General features: G+C 38.3%; 1 protein-coding gene across 2 annotated transcripts; it reads left to right on the forward strand.

The window, feature by feature from the left end:
- Window positions 1-1,809: 1,809 nt before the first annotated feature.
- On the forward strand, window positions 1,810-19,531 carry LOC107077139 (transmembrane protein 156). Of its 2 annotated transcripts, none has more exons than XR_001478248.2 (10): window positions 1,810-2,141; window positions 10,054-10,314; window positions 11,617-11,874; window positions 14,398-14,508; window positions 14,939-15,697; window positions 16,160-16,204; window positions 17,118-17,159; window positions 17,512-17,553; window positions 18,791-18,832; window positions 19,223-19,531. XR_001478248.2 is itself a non-coding variant. In XM_015345401.2 (10 exons), exons 1-9 carry the CDS (start codon window positions 2,054-2,056, stop codon window positions 18,826-18,828), a joined length of 948 nt encoding a protein of 315 aa, XP_015200887.2. In that variant the 5' UTR covers window positions 1,822-2,053; the 3' UTR covers window positions 18,829-18,832; window positions 19,223-19,531. The 2 variants fall into 2 exon arrangements, 1 of the variants encoding a protein (XP_015200887.2); XM_015345401.2 differs by having other exon boundaries at window positions 1,822-2,141; window positions 15,635-15,697.
- The last annotated feature ends 848 nt before the right edge of the window (window positions 19,532-20,379 follow it).

The following is a 20,379-nucleotide window of genomic DNA, read 5'->3' on the forward strand; positions in this document are numbered from 1 at the left end:
TATCACACAAACGTCTTGAGACTTATTCCGGCAGTTGTTCTGTCGCCATTTTTTGTCTGCGGCATCAAACCTCCTTAATCAGAGAAGGTTTTAAATGTCTTTCATTTAATCTTGATGAGCTCGTGATATGGGAATGGGGTTAGATGGATTCAGTCAAGCGCATACTGTAATGACATGAAAACAGCAATTATGAGCGCAGGTGGAACAGAAGCCAAAATATCCTACAGTTTCTCCGACTGGATTTGGGTACCCCTGAACCAGGACAAGGTTTGCCCTCATCTAGAACCAGTTACTTCATAGGTGGGCAATCATTAGTGACTTCATCCATTTTAATGATACATTAGGTCAGGCTGGGCCATTCTGTTGAGCTAGTATGTCTGCAGGTTTTCATTCTAGCTAATCCAGCTCATTACTGGCTTAACTGTACCAATTTAAACAGCTTCTACCTGCTCTTTAGGTGCTGGTGTTTTAAAGACACTTAGAAAACCTGAAGGCACACTAAAGTTCCAGGATCAGGACTGCACCACCCTGCTTCAGAGCCACTTGTCTTGAAGGGTGTTAGCTGACCTTCCAATCAGGCATATTGCTGCTGTTTACTTCCACTGACTCCTTCATTGTTTAACTGATAATGATAACGGTACAACCAATAAAAGTGTATTTCCTGGTAGTGTATTATAGTGGATTGGAAGAGCTGCACATTTAATGGCACCTGTAACCTAGATTTCTGTCAATTAAATTTCAGCAGTTGATGTCGGTTGACTTGAAAGATGAAACATGACAGTGGAAGAATTAAAATGACAGAGGGGTTTAACTTCAGATAAAATAAATGACTGAGTTTATTGTAATGCAAAGAGGTCCATTCACGATTCCAGAGGACCACAGTTCAGTGGGATTTATAAGCCTGTTCAGATGAGCAACAATATAATAAGGATTAAATCGGTCCACTTAGGCCAATGATTTATGTCTTGGTCAGTTCAATACGGAGCTGGAATGAGAAGCTGTAGACACAGTGGTCCCCTAGTAACAGATTCAGCATCTGTGGTGTAGCAGATACCTGTTTTTTCTTTCCACAACACTATCTAATGAAACTCATTTCACATACTGTAAGTTTTGCTGTACATGCGGTATAATTTGCATCACTCTGGTGACTATCTTCTTCTAACAAATACAGTACACACACAGAGTATTGAATCTGTTTTACGGTTATAGAAAACAACAGAAGAATAATCACCAAGGACAAGCACTATTAGGCTATAGGAAGATGTTAAAATCTTTAGTATGTGATCTTCTTGAGACTGCTTTTTTTGTCACTTTCTTGGGGCAAACATTTCTTTTCCCCCTTGATTTTTATATGGTTGGAAACTAATACTAACCCTGTGTAGTAAGATCCTGTAATGTGGACAATGACTTCATCTTTTCAAAAGATACCTATACCCAGTGATTTATAGTAGTTATTTGCCGTTATTGTAGGTCTCTTCTTCTGGATTGATCTAGTGGACGAACAATGCTTTCTTCCAAAGCACGAAGAGCGAGGGTTACCACTAGGGTTGGGTTGGTTTCCTGTAGTAACCGGTGCCATCCAATACTCAAAACAAAAAAGGTGTCGTACTGACAGGCCACCACACAGGGGCACTTTATAGTTCATTCATAAAAACTCTTCATGTTGTTATGTGGTCTCACTGAGCAGACATCTGAAAACATCCCTTCTGATACAACTGAACGTTTCACAATGGTGAGCTGCTAATGATTTGTAATTAGCCCAACTCAGCTTGGTGAAGGCTCTGATGCACATTAAGTCATGACACAAGGAAGTTACACAGGAAGTGGACGGGAACGGTGGTTTGCGTCTGTGAACAAAAAATAACTGTCTTATAGCCGTCTACCAGCGGCTGAAGCAACACAACGAGCCACTTACAAAACTCATAGCTTTTTCCTCCAAGTGGAACAGAGAAAAGGAGCTTTGCGCAACTCAGGATCACACAAAAGCCCCTGAGAAGCAGGAAGCAGCCAGCAGAAGAAGCCATGCCCGTGTGCCTGTCCATGTGTCATTAGAATGACAAAGGCAGCTCTCGCCAAGCTCCTCATATTAATTTTGGTCGTTCTTGTCATGTGTCTCCCAGAGTTTTTCACCGCACCTGAAGGTGAGTATCACAGGTCACTGTGTATGTAATCTTAGAAGACTTTCAGGGTGTTTGAATAAAAAAACAGGATCTTTTACAGTATACTGCTTTCCCTGCTGTGTGTTCAATTGTTCAATTGTTAATGAAAGTAAAGCCAGGTAAAGCCTTTTTATCTCAGAAGCAGATCATGTTTCTTAGATCTATGATTATGATCTATGAATCTTAGATCTTAGATGAGAAAAACTTTCATTTTTTAAGGGAAAATTCAATTTCATATTGCCATCCTGTATTACAACTTCAATACAAATAATAACGAGCTATTTTTAGAGGCATTAGTAATAATTCATTATATTACAAGACCGGTAAGTTGAAAACAAATTCTCATTTTCAATAGCAGTCTGGACAAGAGCTTCTTACCAGTACAGAAGACAAAGCAGAAAAAGACAGAAAAGAACAATCTGTATTGTAAAATAATACGAAGTGGAAATGTCAATAGGTGCAGGTGTCAGGCAGAAGGAATCTAATAAGGAAATTGAAAAACATGAAGGTGTTTCAAATTCAAAGGCAGACATTTTCTGCTCACTTTACAGATTGTTACAGTCATTGATGGTGGCAAATTGGAATACCTCTTGGCAAACTTTGTAGCTGCTCTTGCGGGGGATTCAATCTGATGAAGTACTACCTTAAAGTGTAAGATGGCATGGAGAATGGCCATAAATTATGAAGACGGGGAAGTGCATCTCTAATGAAATATTTGTAAATGAACTTACACGTGCGATAAATCCGATGGGTGAATAGAATAAGGGCATCATGTTTCCGAAGAACGGCTCTTAGATGTCTTTTTTTAAACATCACCACGGTCCATGCCTGGGAGTACAACCTCTTGTGGTGAAGGAAACCAGTTTTAAACTTGAATTTACTGTAGCTTGGAATTTATTAATAGTGGGTTTGAAAATAAAAGCACTATCATACCAGATTCTTGAATGTTTAAGATTTAAAATTATTAAAATGTATTTGAGATCAAATCAGAGGATGAAGATTCTCTTTCATGCTGTTGCTAACATGCTATGAAACAGCTGAAGTTCTTACATAATACAGCTGACTGGTTCTTGATAGGGGAGTTTGTGAGTGTGATGTCAAAGTTGATTTATTTGGTGATTTAGAATCAATTTCAAGAGGCCAAATTATAATCTGAAAGAGGTTTAAAGAAATTCAAATTGGCTTTTAAAGATGTCAGTAGGTTTTAACATATCCCCATTAAATCTCCCTGTAATATAACATAAGAGCTCAAGTAAGGAGCAACCTCTTTAATAAATAAGAGGAGCAAACTGGTCTGTAGCAGCCTGTGGCTATCAGACATTTTCATTTTCGAGAGCTCAGTTTTAATTCTGACTGGATTAGGTTATTTAGGGATTCATAAACAAGAAAGCATTGTTAATTATCTTAAAGATAAATGGTAACCCCACCTCCCCCTAGACATTTTTACCCATTAGGTACACTTGATTTTCAGTATTATTTCTTGACCAAGTTGCCAAAATTACTAGCATGCCAGCAGAAGAGCTAAATGCCTATACCCGGAGTTGATTACATTTAGGCTATGTCTGTTATATAAGTAGGCTATGTCTGTTAAAATGAAGAAAATCTACACATCAAAGATCTTTCCAAGACAACAATTGCGGAGAAAGTTATTACTCAAGGGCCCAGGCTAAGAATTTAAACCAGCTCCAGTACAGCCGTAGCACTGAAATATGTGACATGAACGACTCTCTGCAAAATAAAGGTTATTATTCTATTTTTGCTAAACTACCAATGATAAGGATAAAATAATAGTAAGATTCATGGATTTGAAAATACTGAGAAGCTACTTCAAAGAATTTTCTAGAATAGTGACATTACAGAAGCAATGTTACTTAAAGCAATTACAACACCAAAATAAGTACCTGATCCTGGGTCCTACACATCTTGTCTTTAAAAGCTAAGGGGTGACTGTTTTTTCTTTGTGTTTTACAATATTTACTTTGCTGCCACTGCACTTGTGTTTTTATCATCTTGTCACTGTGTGTTACTTCCTTAGGCTGTAATTATGCTGTGATCTGGCTGAGTCATTTCTTCTAAAGGCCAAAGGCAGAAGGTCATGGTACCTACTGTACAGTGGGGATCTGTCACAGTAGGTCTGTTGACTGAGCTCAATTATTCTATGGGATAGGAACCTGCAGACTTCAAGTCATTTGATATAATAAAAACACCAAGTGGGTTGTTTTAGGTATCTCATCCTTCGGATGAGACGTAAAACCGAGGTCCTGACTCTCTGTGGTCATTAAAAATCCCAGGGAGTTTCTCGAAAAGAGTAGGGGTGTAACCCCGGCGTCCTGGCCAAATTTCCCATTGGCCTTAACCAATCATGGCCTCCTAATAATCCCCATCTATGAATTGGCTTCATTACTCTCTGCTCTCCTCCCCACTAATAGCTGATGTGTGGTGAGCGTTCTGGCGCACTATGGCTGCTGTCGCATCATCCAGGTGGATGCTGCACATTGGTGGTGGTGGAGGGGAGACCCCATTACCTGTAAAGGGCTTTGAGTGTCCAGAAAAAGCGCTATATAAGTGTAAGCAATTATTATTAATTATTATTATTATTATTGATGTATTGGCAAATTTTGTTAGGAATCTGTATAAAAAGCTATTTCAAATGACATGGTTATCATTTTTGCAAGAAAAGGCATGACCTGCCTAAATATCAAAGTTCACCTGGTTGCTGCTGGGACGATTTTTTTGCACTTTTTCGGCGCCCTTTTTCAGTTCAAATGTTTTCTCTGGAACTCTCTGGAGAATGAGATGTTCTGCTGTAGCCGTCAGCAGACTAGTTCAAAGAAACCAGAAACCAGCTCTGTAAGGGACAGGCCATATTCTGAAAGCCCACCACACCAGCCCAGGACTGTGACTTCCATCTGTATAATAATTTTCAAACTGCAGCGGCTACAGCATTAGATATTCCAGGAAGAAAAACACAATCAGCACCTTGGCACAATGACCGCAGCTCCCAATCAGCACGAAGATTATGTACATACTCAGAGGCGGTTCAGGAGAAAAGCTGATAGATAAGAGATAAAATTACCTGATTCTGTGAGCCAAGGCGGTAGAGGGGATGCTGGAGTGTTTAATTCACTAATATATGCAGTTTCGCTCTGGGCATCCCTGATGGAATACATTACATGGGGATATCGTGGTGAGCATCATGCTGCCAGTTATGTTAGTCAAAGTAGCACAGAGAGTGGTGGAGGTGCAGTGATGCTGGAAGGCATCTCCTCTATCACATCAATGTTTCTGGTGCAAATTGAGGACAACTTTACTCTTGAGCGATGTACTGACAAAGTCTTCGAGCCAACAGTTTTGCCTTTCCTACAAGCCAATTCGGAAGTCTCATTTTTCCAGATTAAAGATAAAATGAAACAGGGCTAGAAGTACAAGGACAGAGCTTCTAGAAAACAATATCAGGGTCTTGCCTTGGCCAGCTTGTTCTCCTGACCTGAATCGGCTCAGCAATGTCATCAGCAGGAGACAACGACGGCCAGCTAACCTTTGTCAGCCGGCTGCTGCTGCTCAGGAAGTGTGTCAGAACGGCAATATCTGATGTAATTACAGTGCAGGAACTATTGCTTTGTAATCACTGAATAAAACACTATTTTAGATTTTGAGCTCACTGTTAATGCTCATAAATACTGTAACGCTAGATCATGTCGTAGATGTCTCAGCCACTTGGGCTGCAGTTCATACAGTATCTCAGAATTCATTCTGCCATTTGTGTCGAAAGCTGTATCTTTCTGTCAAGAGCAGTTTCTTTTTCCTTTTTGTCTTGCAACTGTTGCAAACAGACATAAGCGAGATTACCTGAGCAGTTCAGAGATTGATAAAAGCTTAACAAGGGTTTCTGCAACAGCATGATAGCTGAGAGTGAAGAGGCTCCTGATGGGAAAATAATGACTTTAGCTTGATATCTCTATTTTGCTGACAAATCATAATCAAGAATGCATTGCACGATCACACTCTTTCTCACTCTGTAATATTAACCTGAGTTCTTCGAGAAGAACTACTCAGAGTGTACAAGATGTCTTTATATGTTTGGCCCGAGGCTGAAAAAGACAAGCTCTTCAGTTCAGCACCATGTGCCTTCTATTACAAAAACAACTGATAATCTGTTGCAATTGTATAATGCTTTTCATCTTGAAGGATCCCAAAGCACTTTACATACAGGAAGCGACCTACTTCATCCACCACTGAAGTATAGCACCAACATCTCCACTACACAACATATCAGATGGTAAAATCTGAAACTGCTTCACTAATTGAATTAAGGGAGAAATTTTGGTAGGCCAGGCTTTACCAAGAGATTTGATGAGATCCTTGGATTTACTAGTGGCCATTGGATGGTCTAGGTGGGCCAAATGTTCTTCCCTCATGTGTTCCTGTTCTTATGTTATCTGTTGTTGTTTTTCTGTTGGACTGTTGCTGACCCGGGACACGTTTCCAGGGTCAGCAGAAACTGGCTCTCCCTGCCATTTCATGAAAGGAGCCAAGTTTTTAGCTTCAAGTGCCTCTTGTCCCTGGTTGTTAATCCAGAACTGTGGAGTTCCTTGCTTCGTGTTTCTAATGTGAATAATGTAGGTGAAATTAGTTTGTCGTAGGTAATAACTGCAGAGTGAGGGATTCACCTTGCGCTTTTAAAACTGGTGGTGCATCTATTTGCACAAACATAAAATTCCGGGCTTGGTCATTTTGCTTATTTAAGGTGATCTCCAAAGCTTCAGAGTCACTGGCATGGATGTAAATAATCTTGCTGTTTACATCTGTTATGAAGCTGTAGTCATTTCCTTTCAAGACGCTGCTGCCTTTGCAAATGTGGTTGTGTGGCATCATGCAGTGAAACCTTACCTTAATAAGGTCTCAATTGCAATGAATCTCAGCTTTCAAGAAAGCCTCCAAGTGTGCACTAAAAATTGCAATTGCATTGCAATGAAAATCAAGTGATTAAAGATGCCCCCTTTGTTCACAATATTGTGGTCTAAATAAAACTACCAGATGCTTTTGATGAAGTCACAGTTACCCATTGATTACAGTGAACTGATTATGCCACAGGGTTAAACTATATAAACTTGATGAAGAGCAAAATACATGAAATTGAGATTGCTAACATCCATCAGGAGGTATAAAAGTCAATGGCATTACATGCGATCTGGAAAATCATGTTCAATAGTGTCCTCAAGGTCCTTTCAATGAAATTGTAAAGTTAATGGTTTGAATGATCACATGTTCATTAAATAATAAAAAAAAATCTTCTTTGAAAGAGCTTGGGCATTTTTGTGGCTTCCTCTCAGAAAAGAACAGCCAGCAGCAAGAATGGAATAGCTCAACATCATTTCTAATGCCATGCAAGCATGTGGGGAAAGTATTTTGTTAATAATTAAATGTATTCTATTTCATGACAGGATGCAACATCAAGAGATCAATATTCTTAATTCAAAAAGGCAGCAGAAATATTCCATACACTATAACACTGAAGTATAATTCTCATGAACTGGGCTAATATCTGCTTGGTTGTGGGATCAAGTCCCTGATTCAGACACTTTTGTTGAACTTTGCGTGAGACACTTTAAAATGGGTTGTTTGACCCTCCCTTGACTTCATTTTTATCAATCTTTTCCACAACTTTTTTCACAACTTTTTTAGGAACTGCGGCATTATATCGTGTTATGATCTCAGACCAAGCATCTGAATGTTCCATTTTCTGCTCCCTTCCACCTTTCTCATGTCAGTTTTGACTAATTCGGTAGTTTGTGATCAGTGGAGAAGTTATGAGCTCAGCCTCCAAGCATGTTTTTTTATAACTGATTAACCAGAAGTTTTTACACCTTTTACATTTTGATGTCATATCTGGCATCTGTCATGACGTTTGCATGAAATGTGTAGTTATACTTTTATCATTTAAAAGCATTTCTCAGTATGTCAAAGAGGAATGTAGTAACCTCTTTGTGTATTTCTTGTTTCAGATTAATTTCAATTAGTAGTATGACCCCAATTCCTTTATTGGCATACCATTTTTTCACACCCCTTGTTGTTTTAAATCTTCTGTTATTTATCAATTTAACAGCAACTACAAACTAGAAACATTATTTTTCTCATTGATCTTCAGAAATGTAATGGATAGGTTTGTCAATGCCCTCTATCCGAGATATGTAAAAAAAAGATCTCAGGATCAATCAGGGATCTGATGGATAAGATCTTGTTGACCTTAACATGAGAAAAACCCACTTCAACATAGATGTAGAGAAAAGGTCCAAGCTATACTCATGCCTTGCTTAATAAACACAACAGAAAAAAAAGGTTTCTCAAAATAAACTTTCCAAAGCATCAACAAAAAAATCTTCTGCCCAGTCTCCCTTTTGATCTCTCTGACATATCTTTTTCAAATCTGAAGGCTGTTTTAACTGTGTCCTCTAGTGGTAGTTCTATGGTTATTGCAGGCCATTGTGGGATTGTGGGATACCCTGCCACACTCACAAACGCCTTGCTGGGGCTGAAAACCTGACTGATGCCACTCAACAGGACGGAAACTCAAATAGAGCAGTGTAGGATTTCAACCCATGCCACACACATAGGTACCAACTATGTGCAACACACACACACATGATTGGGGCTTACCAAGGGAAACCGTAGAAATTTAACAGAAGAAATGTTTAATGTTTTAACATAACTGAAGAAATGTTTGTTTTTTAAATGTATTTAGAACTATTTATTATTTGCTGCATTACACCTTTACTGTTACAAAATAGGGAAAACTAAATACTATGCAATTCACTGCAGTCAAAGTTATGACAAAGTCACAGTAGGTATTGGCTAATAATACATTACCCGACACCCTCCCATGGCTGACAGAAGACCAGTTTTTTATTTTCTGTGCAGTGTCACGAAACGTTTTTCAGGACCCTATGCAGACGATAAAATCCGGAAGGGAGTTCAACAAACACAGGGGAAAAAAAAAACTGGGAGGCGTGTCAACAGTGCGCTGGTGCTCGGGGGGGCGTGGTCCAAGGCAAACAAGTCCGAAGGGAGTCCATAGGAAAATCGGGGGAATGCAAATGTCCGGAGCCAGGTGATCCTTCCATGACAAAGACATAACAAAGTTAAAAGCCGGAGGGGGATCTGTTTTCGTCGGGGGAATAAAAAGGGGTTTAGGGGCCAGGCGCTCCCAGCCCCGGACCCAGATGGTCAGGACGCCGTTGCGAAGCCTATGCCGTCGAGCCTCTCCTGGACTTGTGGGTAGACGGGTGTCCATCTTCCAAAGCCGAGCCTGGAATGGTGGGAGCGTCTGGCTTTTAAAGGGAAGGGCTGGAACAGGATCAGGTGCAGGAAAATCAGTACAAACAAGAAAGGGCTGGAGTGCCCTTAAGAGGAGGGACTTGCGATCGTGACATTAACCACACAAAGAAGGTGGAGGTGTGTCAGTTGAACTATTTTGGACAGAAACCCCCCAAAATCCCTACTCTTAAACAATAGAACACCATGTTTCATGACCTCTTTCACATTTTTGTTTATGTGAGGAAGCTATTAAACTTGCTGAAACTAGAAACTAGATAAAGTGGAAACTTTAACAAAACAGTGATTAATACATCATTTTTTTAAATGACTTTTGAGGAAGTTTTCAACCATGAAAATAAATTGAGCTTTGTTACTGGACTCAGAGAAACTCAGTTATTTTCCCCCAGTCTATTAACTATGAAGGCAAGATTCCTTTTCTTAGCCCAGGTGAGTGTTCTATCTTCTGTGACAGAGGCAGATAGTGCTGCTTATAAATCATGGCTAGACCCCTAAGACCCACTGATAAATATAGCCCTGGATGACACGGAACTCTTTCAACTTTTGTTTCACTCTCTCACAGGAGTCAAGATATCTTTTACATGCACAGCAATGTGTCCATCCTCTGATGATGAGATGCAACAGTTAATTTTCCTCAACATTTCCCAAACTCACTTGAAGGAAACCATCCTAGAAGTCTGCACGAGCTTCCTAAACATGAGCTCTGAGAGAGAGACATTTGAGCGCAGAGAGAGTGGGACACCAGATGACCTTCAGTCGGCATGGTTTATATGCGAGACAGAAAGTGACCTGCACACTATGTATCAGAGCATCTCAGCATCAGGTACGCAGCACACCCTATTAAAGATTTCAATGCTTTCCCTTGTTTCTCATATTTGAATTAAAAGTTACCTTATTCATTGTTCTGTCTTGCTAAGTTATTTTTCTGAAAAATAAACTCATATACTGGAGAAACGTTTGAACACATGCATTAGGTAACATTTATTTTTTTCAGCAACACTATTAATTCATTATTTCTGATGTCTAATACTATATGTATAGAATGTAATATACAGTACATTGTAATAATCATTGTAATAATATACATTATAATATAGTACCTGGACATTAAAACATTAAGAGCTAAAGGCATTACTGCACTCATTTTTATTTTCCACTCTCCGTATAAAATAAAGGTTATCATTGAACTGCAGGTATGTTGACTACATGTGTGGTATAACTCTTCTGAAGAGTGGTTAGGACTCTGGCCTAGAAGGTTGTGGGTTCAAATCACAGGCTGGTCACTTGAGCAAATTACTTCACTCCGATTGCTTCAGTAAAATATACAGGTGTATAACTGGGTATAAATGTGAAGCGCTTTAGTTAAAAGAATTGGGAAATAAAAATGTTTATATGACAATTGGATGGCCAGTAACCACAGTTAACAGTTAACAAAGTAACTTTATTTCCCAGTGAGCTGCAACATCATACTATCAGGGTGATACCATACAGTAGCTCAGAAAACAAACCACCCTATAAGAGGGAAATTTGAAGCTTACTTCAGTAAAGGAAGGAAGTGGTAGGGTGATGTTTAAAGTAACTGTGTTTAACTGTGAATCCACTGTTTCTTATGCACTGAAACACAACAAAAAGAGCTACTTGTATAGTAGCTAGATCTTCATTTTTATCCAGGTAAAGATCCTTTTGATAAGTTTACTGTAGACAGCTTCAGAACATAACAGGTAAAGAGATACAATGCCAACAGAAGGCTTTAGGACAGACAAAGCAGAACAATTTTTAAAACTTTTTACTACAGTAAAAATTACTCAGAACTACAACTGTGAATGTTAATCTTTTGAACAAACTGAACAATTGTGTTCTCTTGTATTGTTCTTACTATTCATGGTCATAGTATTAATATTTCTATTTTTGTTGTAGAATATGTAAATAAACCCTATTCTTTGGGTTTCCTACAGAATTAATGATCGCAGAGTAATGGGAAAAGATGACTTGCTTGTTGTGTAAATTAGAGCCAACTTTAATGTTTAGAACATTTACAAAGCCAGTGAGGGAAAACCTCCTCTTTGGAACCAGTTTGTATTTTCTGACTATGTTCTCTGACCTACAATGATATTTGTGTTTCCAGGGTCACCTGCCAGGGGGTCTTTGTTGAATCCAGAACCGGGGTCTGTGACACAGGCTGTCACAGTGACAAGGTGTTTAAACACCAGCTTGTGCCACGGAGTGGACACGGGACAAAGTGCTTTTTATTTCCTGACAGAAGACCTGTCCAGTCAAAGGACCCAACCTCCTTCCTCAAACCACACCTACTGTATTGCTTACATGGAAGGGAAGAATATCACAGACATGAATGCTACAGTGCATGTCAACACCATGTATGACGGTAATGCTGTTCTTTGTCTTGAAGAGTTCAATATTAAGTTGAAAATAACAGTTACAATTTCACTGCCTAGGAGTGTCCAGGCATGGTGCTTGAGGGTCTGTGTGTGTCTGCAGGTCTCTTCTCCTGAAAAATGTGAAAAAAACCTCTTAAATCAATCCAATTAAGTCAGGGACCATGACTGCTCCTCCCTGATAGGGCTTATAGTACACAGATTGAATAGTTTTACTGACTAAAACTTTATGAGGAAAGTCATCAAGTATATCAACGTTTTTTATGTGATTGATTCAAGAAGGGGAGCTTTTGTTTAAACACTAATGCCTACCGATAATCAGGGCACCACGTGCCACAGAGCTGACCTCACAAACATGTATTGCTCTGAGGCTGGAATGTGCGTGCTGCTCACCGGACTTGTGTAATTTTATAACTGCTGTTAAGAGAGCAATTTCATGTACCGGTGGACTTTGTACGCATTACCCTTTAGGCTTTATTTTATTGGAGTGTGTTTACAGCCAGGTACAAAATTGATTGCTATAAACCAACTCTATTAAATTGCTTAAAAAATATAAAAATAAATTGCTTGTGTTTTACTGCTGGTAATGTGGCCGAGAAACCTTGGGTGAAACGGAGCGACTGTCAATTATAGAGACTCTGAGAGCTGCTCCGTCCTCAGGGATGGTAGCAGCTTTCCTCACTGTGACAGTTTCACTGTTTTCCATTTAACTCTTTACCGATACCGCCGCAGAGCAGAAGTGACCTGAATTCTGGTGTGGGGGAATGCAGCCAGCAGGCTCTTTTCAAAGCGAATAGAGGATGCACTTGAACAGGAAATACGACAGTTTCGTTAAGTTGATCATTATTGTCTGGCAAAAGGGGCTTGCAAGGCAAAAAGAAGGGCAGGGATTTGGCACAAGGTGAGAAATTGTTAGCACAGAGCTTAGCCACTCCCTGTGTTGATGTAAATAAGTATATAGAAAGGAACAGCAGTGCTTGTCACTGCCAAGGATCAAAGGATTCACATTTGAAGGGATCACTCTTTGATAGTAAGATCCTGCTATGGAGCTCTGGAAAACTGAAGCACACCAAAGCATGGCTGTCTTTGGAATGTATGTGCTGTGGGTCTCCACACCTGTCTGTGTACTTTTCTAACGATCAAGGAACTTGTCCCATCAGAGCTCTGGTGCCTACAGAGAAGCTGTTCGTTATGAGAGCATTTCATGCTTAAAACTTTATTTCGAGAATGAAGGGGATTTTTTTCCAAATCCTATTTCCACGATTTGGATTACGTGTCCAAATCTTTCTCTTTCTTGAAACACAAAACAAAAGAACACTACCTGCTTAGAGAATGGCACCCGACCAAAAAGTTAGAGCTCTCTTCCACTGCCCAGGCTGGTCATATGACCAAGCACAGCTGTACAGTAGCTTAAAAAATGAATTCCCTGTTACACCTCTTGATTCATACGTTTTTTTTTAAATTTATAGTAATTAAAGTTTTTCTAAAAGCGCCGAGATATGATAGTTGTATTAAAAATGATTTGTCTTTTGTGCCTCTGATAAAGAGACTCATCGGAAGCCGGATCAGAAAGAAATATTCTCTTGGGTTGACAGAGATAACAGAAGAGATCAAATCATAGAAATTCACAATTTATTTCACTTATAATGTGAGAAATGTCAGTTTTTAGTAGTGTGATTCCTTATTAAATTCCCCCGATATATACACTGCTAATTGAAGGGTGATTAGTGTGTTTAAAAAAAACAATATGAACTGAAAATTAGAATCAAATGGATTGGAACACTTTTAATGATCTAGAAAATAGTTTTTTTCTCAAGAAGAAAAGCTTTGTCCAGGGTGCATTCCCTGTGCTCACTTGCAGTGATGAAGCCTGGTTTCCAGAACAAGAATGTTTTGGAAAATAAAAGGAGCACAGCAAAACATGGAAGGCAAATGCTGGGAATACAAATATAGGACAAAAAAAGGGAATGAATGGTTAAGACCGTATAGGAGTTTGTGACTTTGCTGGAAAAGTGAAGGAACCGAAATGGTAACAGACCAGATGAACAACAAGAAGAATGGATCCACACTGGGCAAACTTCTCACACAGATCCCAAGAGTATAGTTTCAAAAAGCAAGGAGGCCTCTAGGGGGAAATGGGAAGATGAATTTACCCTGAAGCGCAAACAGTATATCCCTTGATTGAGCTGTGAAGCAGCCACCAGACTCTAATGAATTGCATTGTGAAAACCACAAGGTGAAGAGCTCACTGACTGAGAGGGATAGGCTATGAGGTTATTTGTAAATGAATAGTAATGAATGAGTGTTCATTATTATTTCATGATATACTGTATAGAAGTGTGGGCTATTTGCACGTTTGCTTCTTGCCAGTGACTTTAGCTGTTCAATATTCTACATATCCTTATAGCTCAGATTGTGTTGAACAGTATTAACAGTTATTCTTTCTGTCATTTGTCATTGTGTTTGTCTGGGACACTAAACCCTATGTTTGAACAATTTCTCTTTCTTTACAGATTGGTCATGTAAGGTTCGAATCTTTTGGCTGACCTTGATATTAACAGTTGTCTTGCTGGTGCTTACCGTTGTACTGTGTCAAATATACTGGAAGACACGCACCTGCAGGAGTGAGTATTATTCCTGTTGGAATCTGTTTGCTGAATTGTTGTGTTGCGAATTGGGAGGAGGGGTGTCGTGAATCTCGTGCTCCTGCAGAGTAAAGAAGATTTGCTCTGTGATCAGGCACAAACAGTTATCCTCCTGGGATCTGGAGGCACTTTCAGCCTACCAGTCTGTATTTAGGCACTTCAGACCTGAAACCTCATTAACAGCCACTGCAAAGCAAAAACAAAAGAGAAAATTACTGTACATGAGAGCGAATCTCTGCTGCAAAAATTGTGGTAAATAACCATGGCATTGCTGGAGTTGTTCACAGAGAACAGTATTCACTATATGTTCTCAAACTCGCTCACAGCTCGCTGACTCAAACAGGCACGTACTGTAAGTGAGCCCAAGCCAGCTCTAGACAGAGCCCTACCTCTTTCTCCTTCCCAACAGATCCTGTTTGGTCAGGTTTCCTCCTCCAGAACACTGGGATGCTTGACGCAGAACAGCCAGTTTGATGTCCTTCTCTGGAGTCTAGTCCAAAACCGAATATCTCTCTTCAGGCTGCTCTGTTATAAGCTTCCTAATTACCGATGGGTGCAGCTAATTCCACAGAGATCCTATCCTAACAGCCGCTTTCCCTGTGATTCCAGGGCTCTTCCCCACCCCCCCATTGGGCCTGGTGGAGCCAAGATGGTTCCAACTTTCACTAGATCACAATGCTTTAGTACATTTGGTCCGAATAAGAAACGTCTTGACAACGTCTTGTTTAGTAGTAGAGGATTACACAAGAAGAAGTGAGATATCACTGCTGTAGTTGTTGCTTATGGAAGCAGATATCAGTTGCATGGAACAACTTCTAATTGTATTTGTAGACATTTCAAAAGTACTAAAGAAAAACAGTAGCTAATCCCCAAATTTTCCCATTCAAAGTCATAATTGTGTCACCTGCTGTACTCTGGTGCACGGCTGACAGGGATTATAAGCACAGCAGTGAAACCAGGAACACAGCAGAAAGATTTCATTGGTCTCGAAATAATTGGGATGCTTCTTTGATACCATGAAACTGTGTAAAAGAAACTGTGAAGAATAGTCCTTTCTCTATGCTATTGAAATGGTACAAATGAGCTCTTTTTTTTTCCCCTCCAGGAAAACCACCATTATCAAACCAGAATTGGGAATATCAAAATGTTCTCAGCAACATGTTAAGAGGTAAGAAAGAATCTGGTATGATCTTAAATTATATTAATGTTGTTAATTATATTAAACTTTGTTTTTCTGTGAGTGCCCTTGGTTTGTTTAAAATTTTAAATTCAATGTAATAAATTACTAAATGAGAAATTCTCTGAAAAAATAAAATGAATACCCTTACATTTTAACAGTATTTATAAAGAAGTGTTGCATTGGCTCACTGCCCAATGTTTTAATAAATGGACTTTTTGAATTTAAGGGAAGAAAGCAGCTGTAATGATTTAAGTTCAGTGAACAGAAAACATACAGTATTGGTATTATAACCCTTAACCAATTACTTCCACTATGAAAAGATGACTAAAATTAATATTAGATGGTCCTGTATGTCTAATAATAAGATATTATTAATAAGATAAAATTAAACCTTTTTAATTCATCTAAATATTTTTTTTAAACTTTAGTTTGATGTCATGCTTTTCACAGGGGAGGCAAATCAGCAGAATCTGTCAAATCCAACACGAAGATCAGGTAACAACCTGTTTATTATCCTGTCCAAACCCAGGTCTTTTTACACATTTTACTCTCTAGTCACCTTTTCCTTGTCTTTTTCCTTATCCCTTTTTCAAATCAGATATTAAATAGATTATTTCCATCACCAGATACTATTTTTAAACAGTTCCATATTCAATCATGAATTTTCAGATTACCTTGTTGTAGTAGAATGTTTTAAATAAATTCCTGTATTTAATTTGTAGCTATGGGTTAAAAATAACAACAATGTACAGGTAAAGGCAGGAATCACATACAGTCCACCCATCATAAGTGTACTTAGTTTTGCAGAAAATTAATTGCATTGAATTCCAGCTGCCATTTCCTTGAAACAATGTGCCAAGCTGGGGGAATCTGTTGGGCCCAGCGCTTGGTACAAAGTAAATTGAAATTGCTAACCTCCTCTGGCTGTTTATGTTAAAAAAGAGGTCAGGAATCTTGTGTATCTTGACAAGTAAATAACTTCCCCAGCAGTTAGCTGAGCTCAACAGGCTGTAAGCTTTATGCACTTGTCTCAGAGCACTGTGCAACCAAATACTTAAAAAAAAGGTTATATATTTTTTTAATTAAATGCTGTCAACATTTTCAGGACATTTTCTATGCCACAATTTAGAGATTTTAATAAGAAAAGAGGGACATAGAAATAGAATGGGTGTGTGTCCAGCTCATCTTGAATTTCCCTGGGCAGCACCTCAACAACTTAGGTTGTTTTTCCTTTTTTTGAAATTGTAGTTAAGCCATGAACTGTAGTGTATCTGTTCTTCCAGTGCTGCTGAATCGCATACTCTGTAGCTGTGGTAAAACAAACAAACAGGAATTAAATTAGTGGAAGACATTGAACAGTCTTTGATGTATCCATTTTGTTAAATGTTAAAATTTACTTTTCTTACAGCAATTGATAGGCCGTTAACTCCAATTCCCGAACAAGAATCAGGTAATGACCTGCTTGTTGTTTTGGTCAAACTCAGCTGTACGTCATCAATATAATTCATTGAAGCGAATGTCATAGTGACTGAACAGGCAAACACAGGATAGGTCATAGCCATACAGTCTGTATAGTCAGGTTGAATTAAATCTTACGATCCCAGGGTTGTCTAATTTCTGTACCAGCTTCACTTTCAGTTTCTGAGTAGAATTTAAAATGAGCAAGAAATGTCCTTAGTTAGGTCTTTGTAATTGCATCCAATTGAATTTTTTCAAACGTCTATTTTCATTTATCTAATGTAAAAGATTGCAAAAACGTAACTTGAAATCTTAAAGTAACTTGGCATTCATTGTTTTTGTAGAAGAGGATCAACCTATTTATCAGAATGAAGGTTTTTTAGAAGGTAAGAAACTTGTGTTCAAAGAACTCATTGACGTTTTTCCATATTTTGATAATGCAGTAATTAGAGGCCCAAGAAGCCTAAAAATAGAGCCTAAATGAATTGAACAATTTAATTAGACTCTATTGATCCTGCATTGCTGGATGTTAAATATAAAGTCTAAGTATAACACCCACAGTGTACTTGTGTTTATGGGCTTTAAAACGCAATTTAAAATGCAATTTTGTAAAGTACTTTGGGATAACTGTTTGAGGACAACTAAAGTACAACAATAAATTTATAATTTTATTGAGCGCTTAGAAGAAATGCAAATTAGAGGATGCTGCAGCTCTTGTGAGCAACAAATCATTTTTGAAATCAGTATTTACTAAGGGTTTGTCAATGTTTCCAAAATGAACATTGGCAGCTTTAAAGTTCTGTTGCATTTGTAAAACATTTTTCTGTCAAAAGCTGTTGAACTTGGTATCTTTGTTTGAAGTAAAGTGACAGCTCTTTTAATTTATCTGTACTGGATATTCAAATACTAAAAAATCTGTAAAAATAACTGCAAGCTATTATAAATTTTCTATTACGTAAACCTCTTTGAGGTTAGTATTTTTGAAAGTGCAATATAAATGTAGTATATTATTAATGGCACTACTATCGATGCTCTGTAATGAAACTGAATGTAGGACAAGGTAATGAGGTTATCACCATGACAGAATTCAAAGATATCCTTCAGGCCTATAATTAGCATAAAATCATATCCTGGGGTTTATTTTAAACTTGTTTATTTAAATGAAAATAAGGTTCTTCACATCGGTTAAACTGAGAGAACGGGGAGAGCTTAAGCCTTCTTATTTTACAGTATATGCAAGTCAGACAATACAGTAAATGAAAAACAATCCATTAGAGAGAGTAGTGTAATAGCTTGCTGTAGTGTTTTTATTGGAGGGAACATTTTAATATGGAGGTATTTCGAAGAAAATAATGCATTTTCAGTCCTGTAGTTTCTCTGCCGTGAAAGAACGTACTGGTATCAACCCAGACGTTCACAATGGAACAAGGCAGGTCATGCACAGTTTGGTTAAGGGTGTTCTCAATGAGTTTAGATAGCTCATAGTGAAAATTCGCACTGGCTCACAAAAGACAAGCTGGCAAGCTTACACAACCCTGAGCCACAGCAACTGATATGTGGGATGGAAATAATGCCTGATGGCAATGCAGCCCCAAGTGAATGATGTTTGATATTTTCTTACAGAAACTGAGGATGCATATGCTAATGAACACTATATATAAAGAGGTAAAACACAATTTCAGTCCTTGATTCCCAGATGCTAAGCCAATGTCAAACTATTAACTCTTTGAGTGTGATTTGTACTGTACGTGGTTTTATCTGGACTGTGCATTACTTTAGAGCTTTGTGGGTTTTCTAATTTGGGAAAATAACAATAAATGTGCAGTACATGGTGACTGAGAACTGCGACTTAGACACAGCATCAAATAAGAACCTGCACTTAGATAAATGCATTTACAGAGGACGTTGATGTTTAGCTGTTCAACTTTAAAGCTAGATGATGGATGTTCAGAGAAATTACTGAGCTGCTTAAGCTAGGACCTAAGGTACATGGAAGAGCCTTAAAGGCCTCATTGACATTAACATACTAATGTGAGCCTCTCTTTTCTCCCGAAGTGGTTTAGGTGGACAGGAACAGATGACAGCTCAACTGAATGTAACTCCTGCTATGCAGATACTAAGATACTACACTTGGCACTGGTTCTGACATTCAGGGTCAGCACCCGCAGTCACCCCAGAGGACCAATGTGTAAGAAACTGTCAAAACAGAACTTCAGGAACATAGATATATGGAATATTTTTATTTTTATTAGACTGTATTTTTATACTTATTTATGAGAGGTTTATTTTTTCATTTGTTAATATGCTGAAATGTAAAGCCTGTGTCAGATAATTTATGGTTAAGAATAAACTTTTTAAACAGTTCCAGCGCTTGCATGTTTTTGTCTTTAGTGTGCTTCTCCTACAAAACAACTAGTTTTTGGAGAATACATTTTAAAATATGGGTCCCAAGAGGAAACATTCACAGACTAATCACGTATTCTGATGGTTTCAGAGTGTTTCGTGTCTGGGGGAAATCCGAGTACAACACCATTAACGAGCTCACTGCCGTTATAAAATACAGACAATGCTTATCATATTCGCAAATTTGTGTTACAAAATGGGGGATTTTTTTGGTCAAACGAGTATTGCTTTAATCTTACAAAAACATGGTGGCAAACAAACAGGGCCTGGTGTTGGAACTTATAAAATTCTATCCATTCATTGAACACCAATCAACTTTTCCATTATATCCCCATTAAGTGTGGAAAAATAAGTAAACATTATCATCCAGTGTGGCCAAATTTCCAACGATATTTGAAGTTGGGAGACAGCTGCTGGTAAAAGATGTCAAGTGTTATTTATTTTCCAGGCCTTTGTGCTCGACTCTGGGTTATCCTAACATCAGAAGAGCCATGTACTGTACAGTGGAAGGATTACAGAAAGCACACAACAGCAAAACTCAAGACTGCATAGATACATGAATGAAAACAAATATAGTAAAATACTTGTCCAATTGGATCTTTGAATTCTACACCATACAATCAAGAGGTTTAAAAGAAGAGCTTAACTCATGACAATTGATCCCATACTATACATTGACCACAGTTGCTCTTTTCATTTCCTGGCACTGAACTTTTTACCACATTCAGAAACACAATGGATGCTTTTACATATACTGTATTAATGTATTATATACACAATGTGTAATGTTTGTAAAGCAGAATCACTCT

Source organism: Lepisosteus oculatus, chromosome 1, assembly GCF_040954835.1.
Source record: "Lepisosteus oculatus isolate fLepOcu1 chromosome 1, fLepOcu1.hap2, whole genome shotgun sequence".
Classification (NCBI taxonomy): Eukaryota; Metazoa; Chordata; class Actinopteri; order Semionotiformes; family Lepisosteidae; genus Lepisosteus; species Lepisosteus oculatus.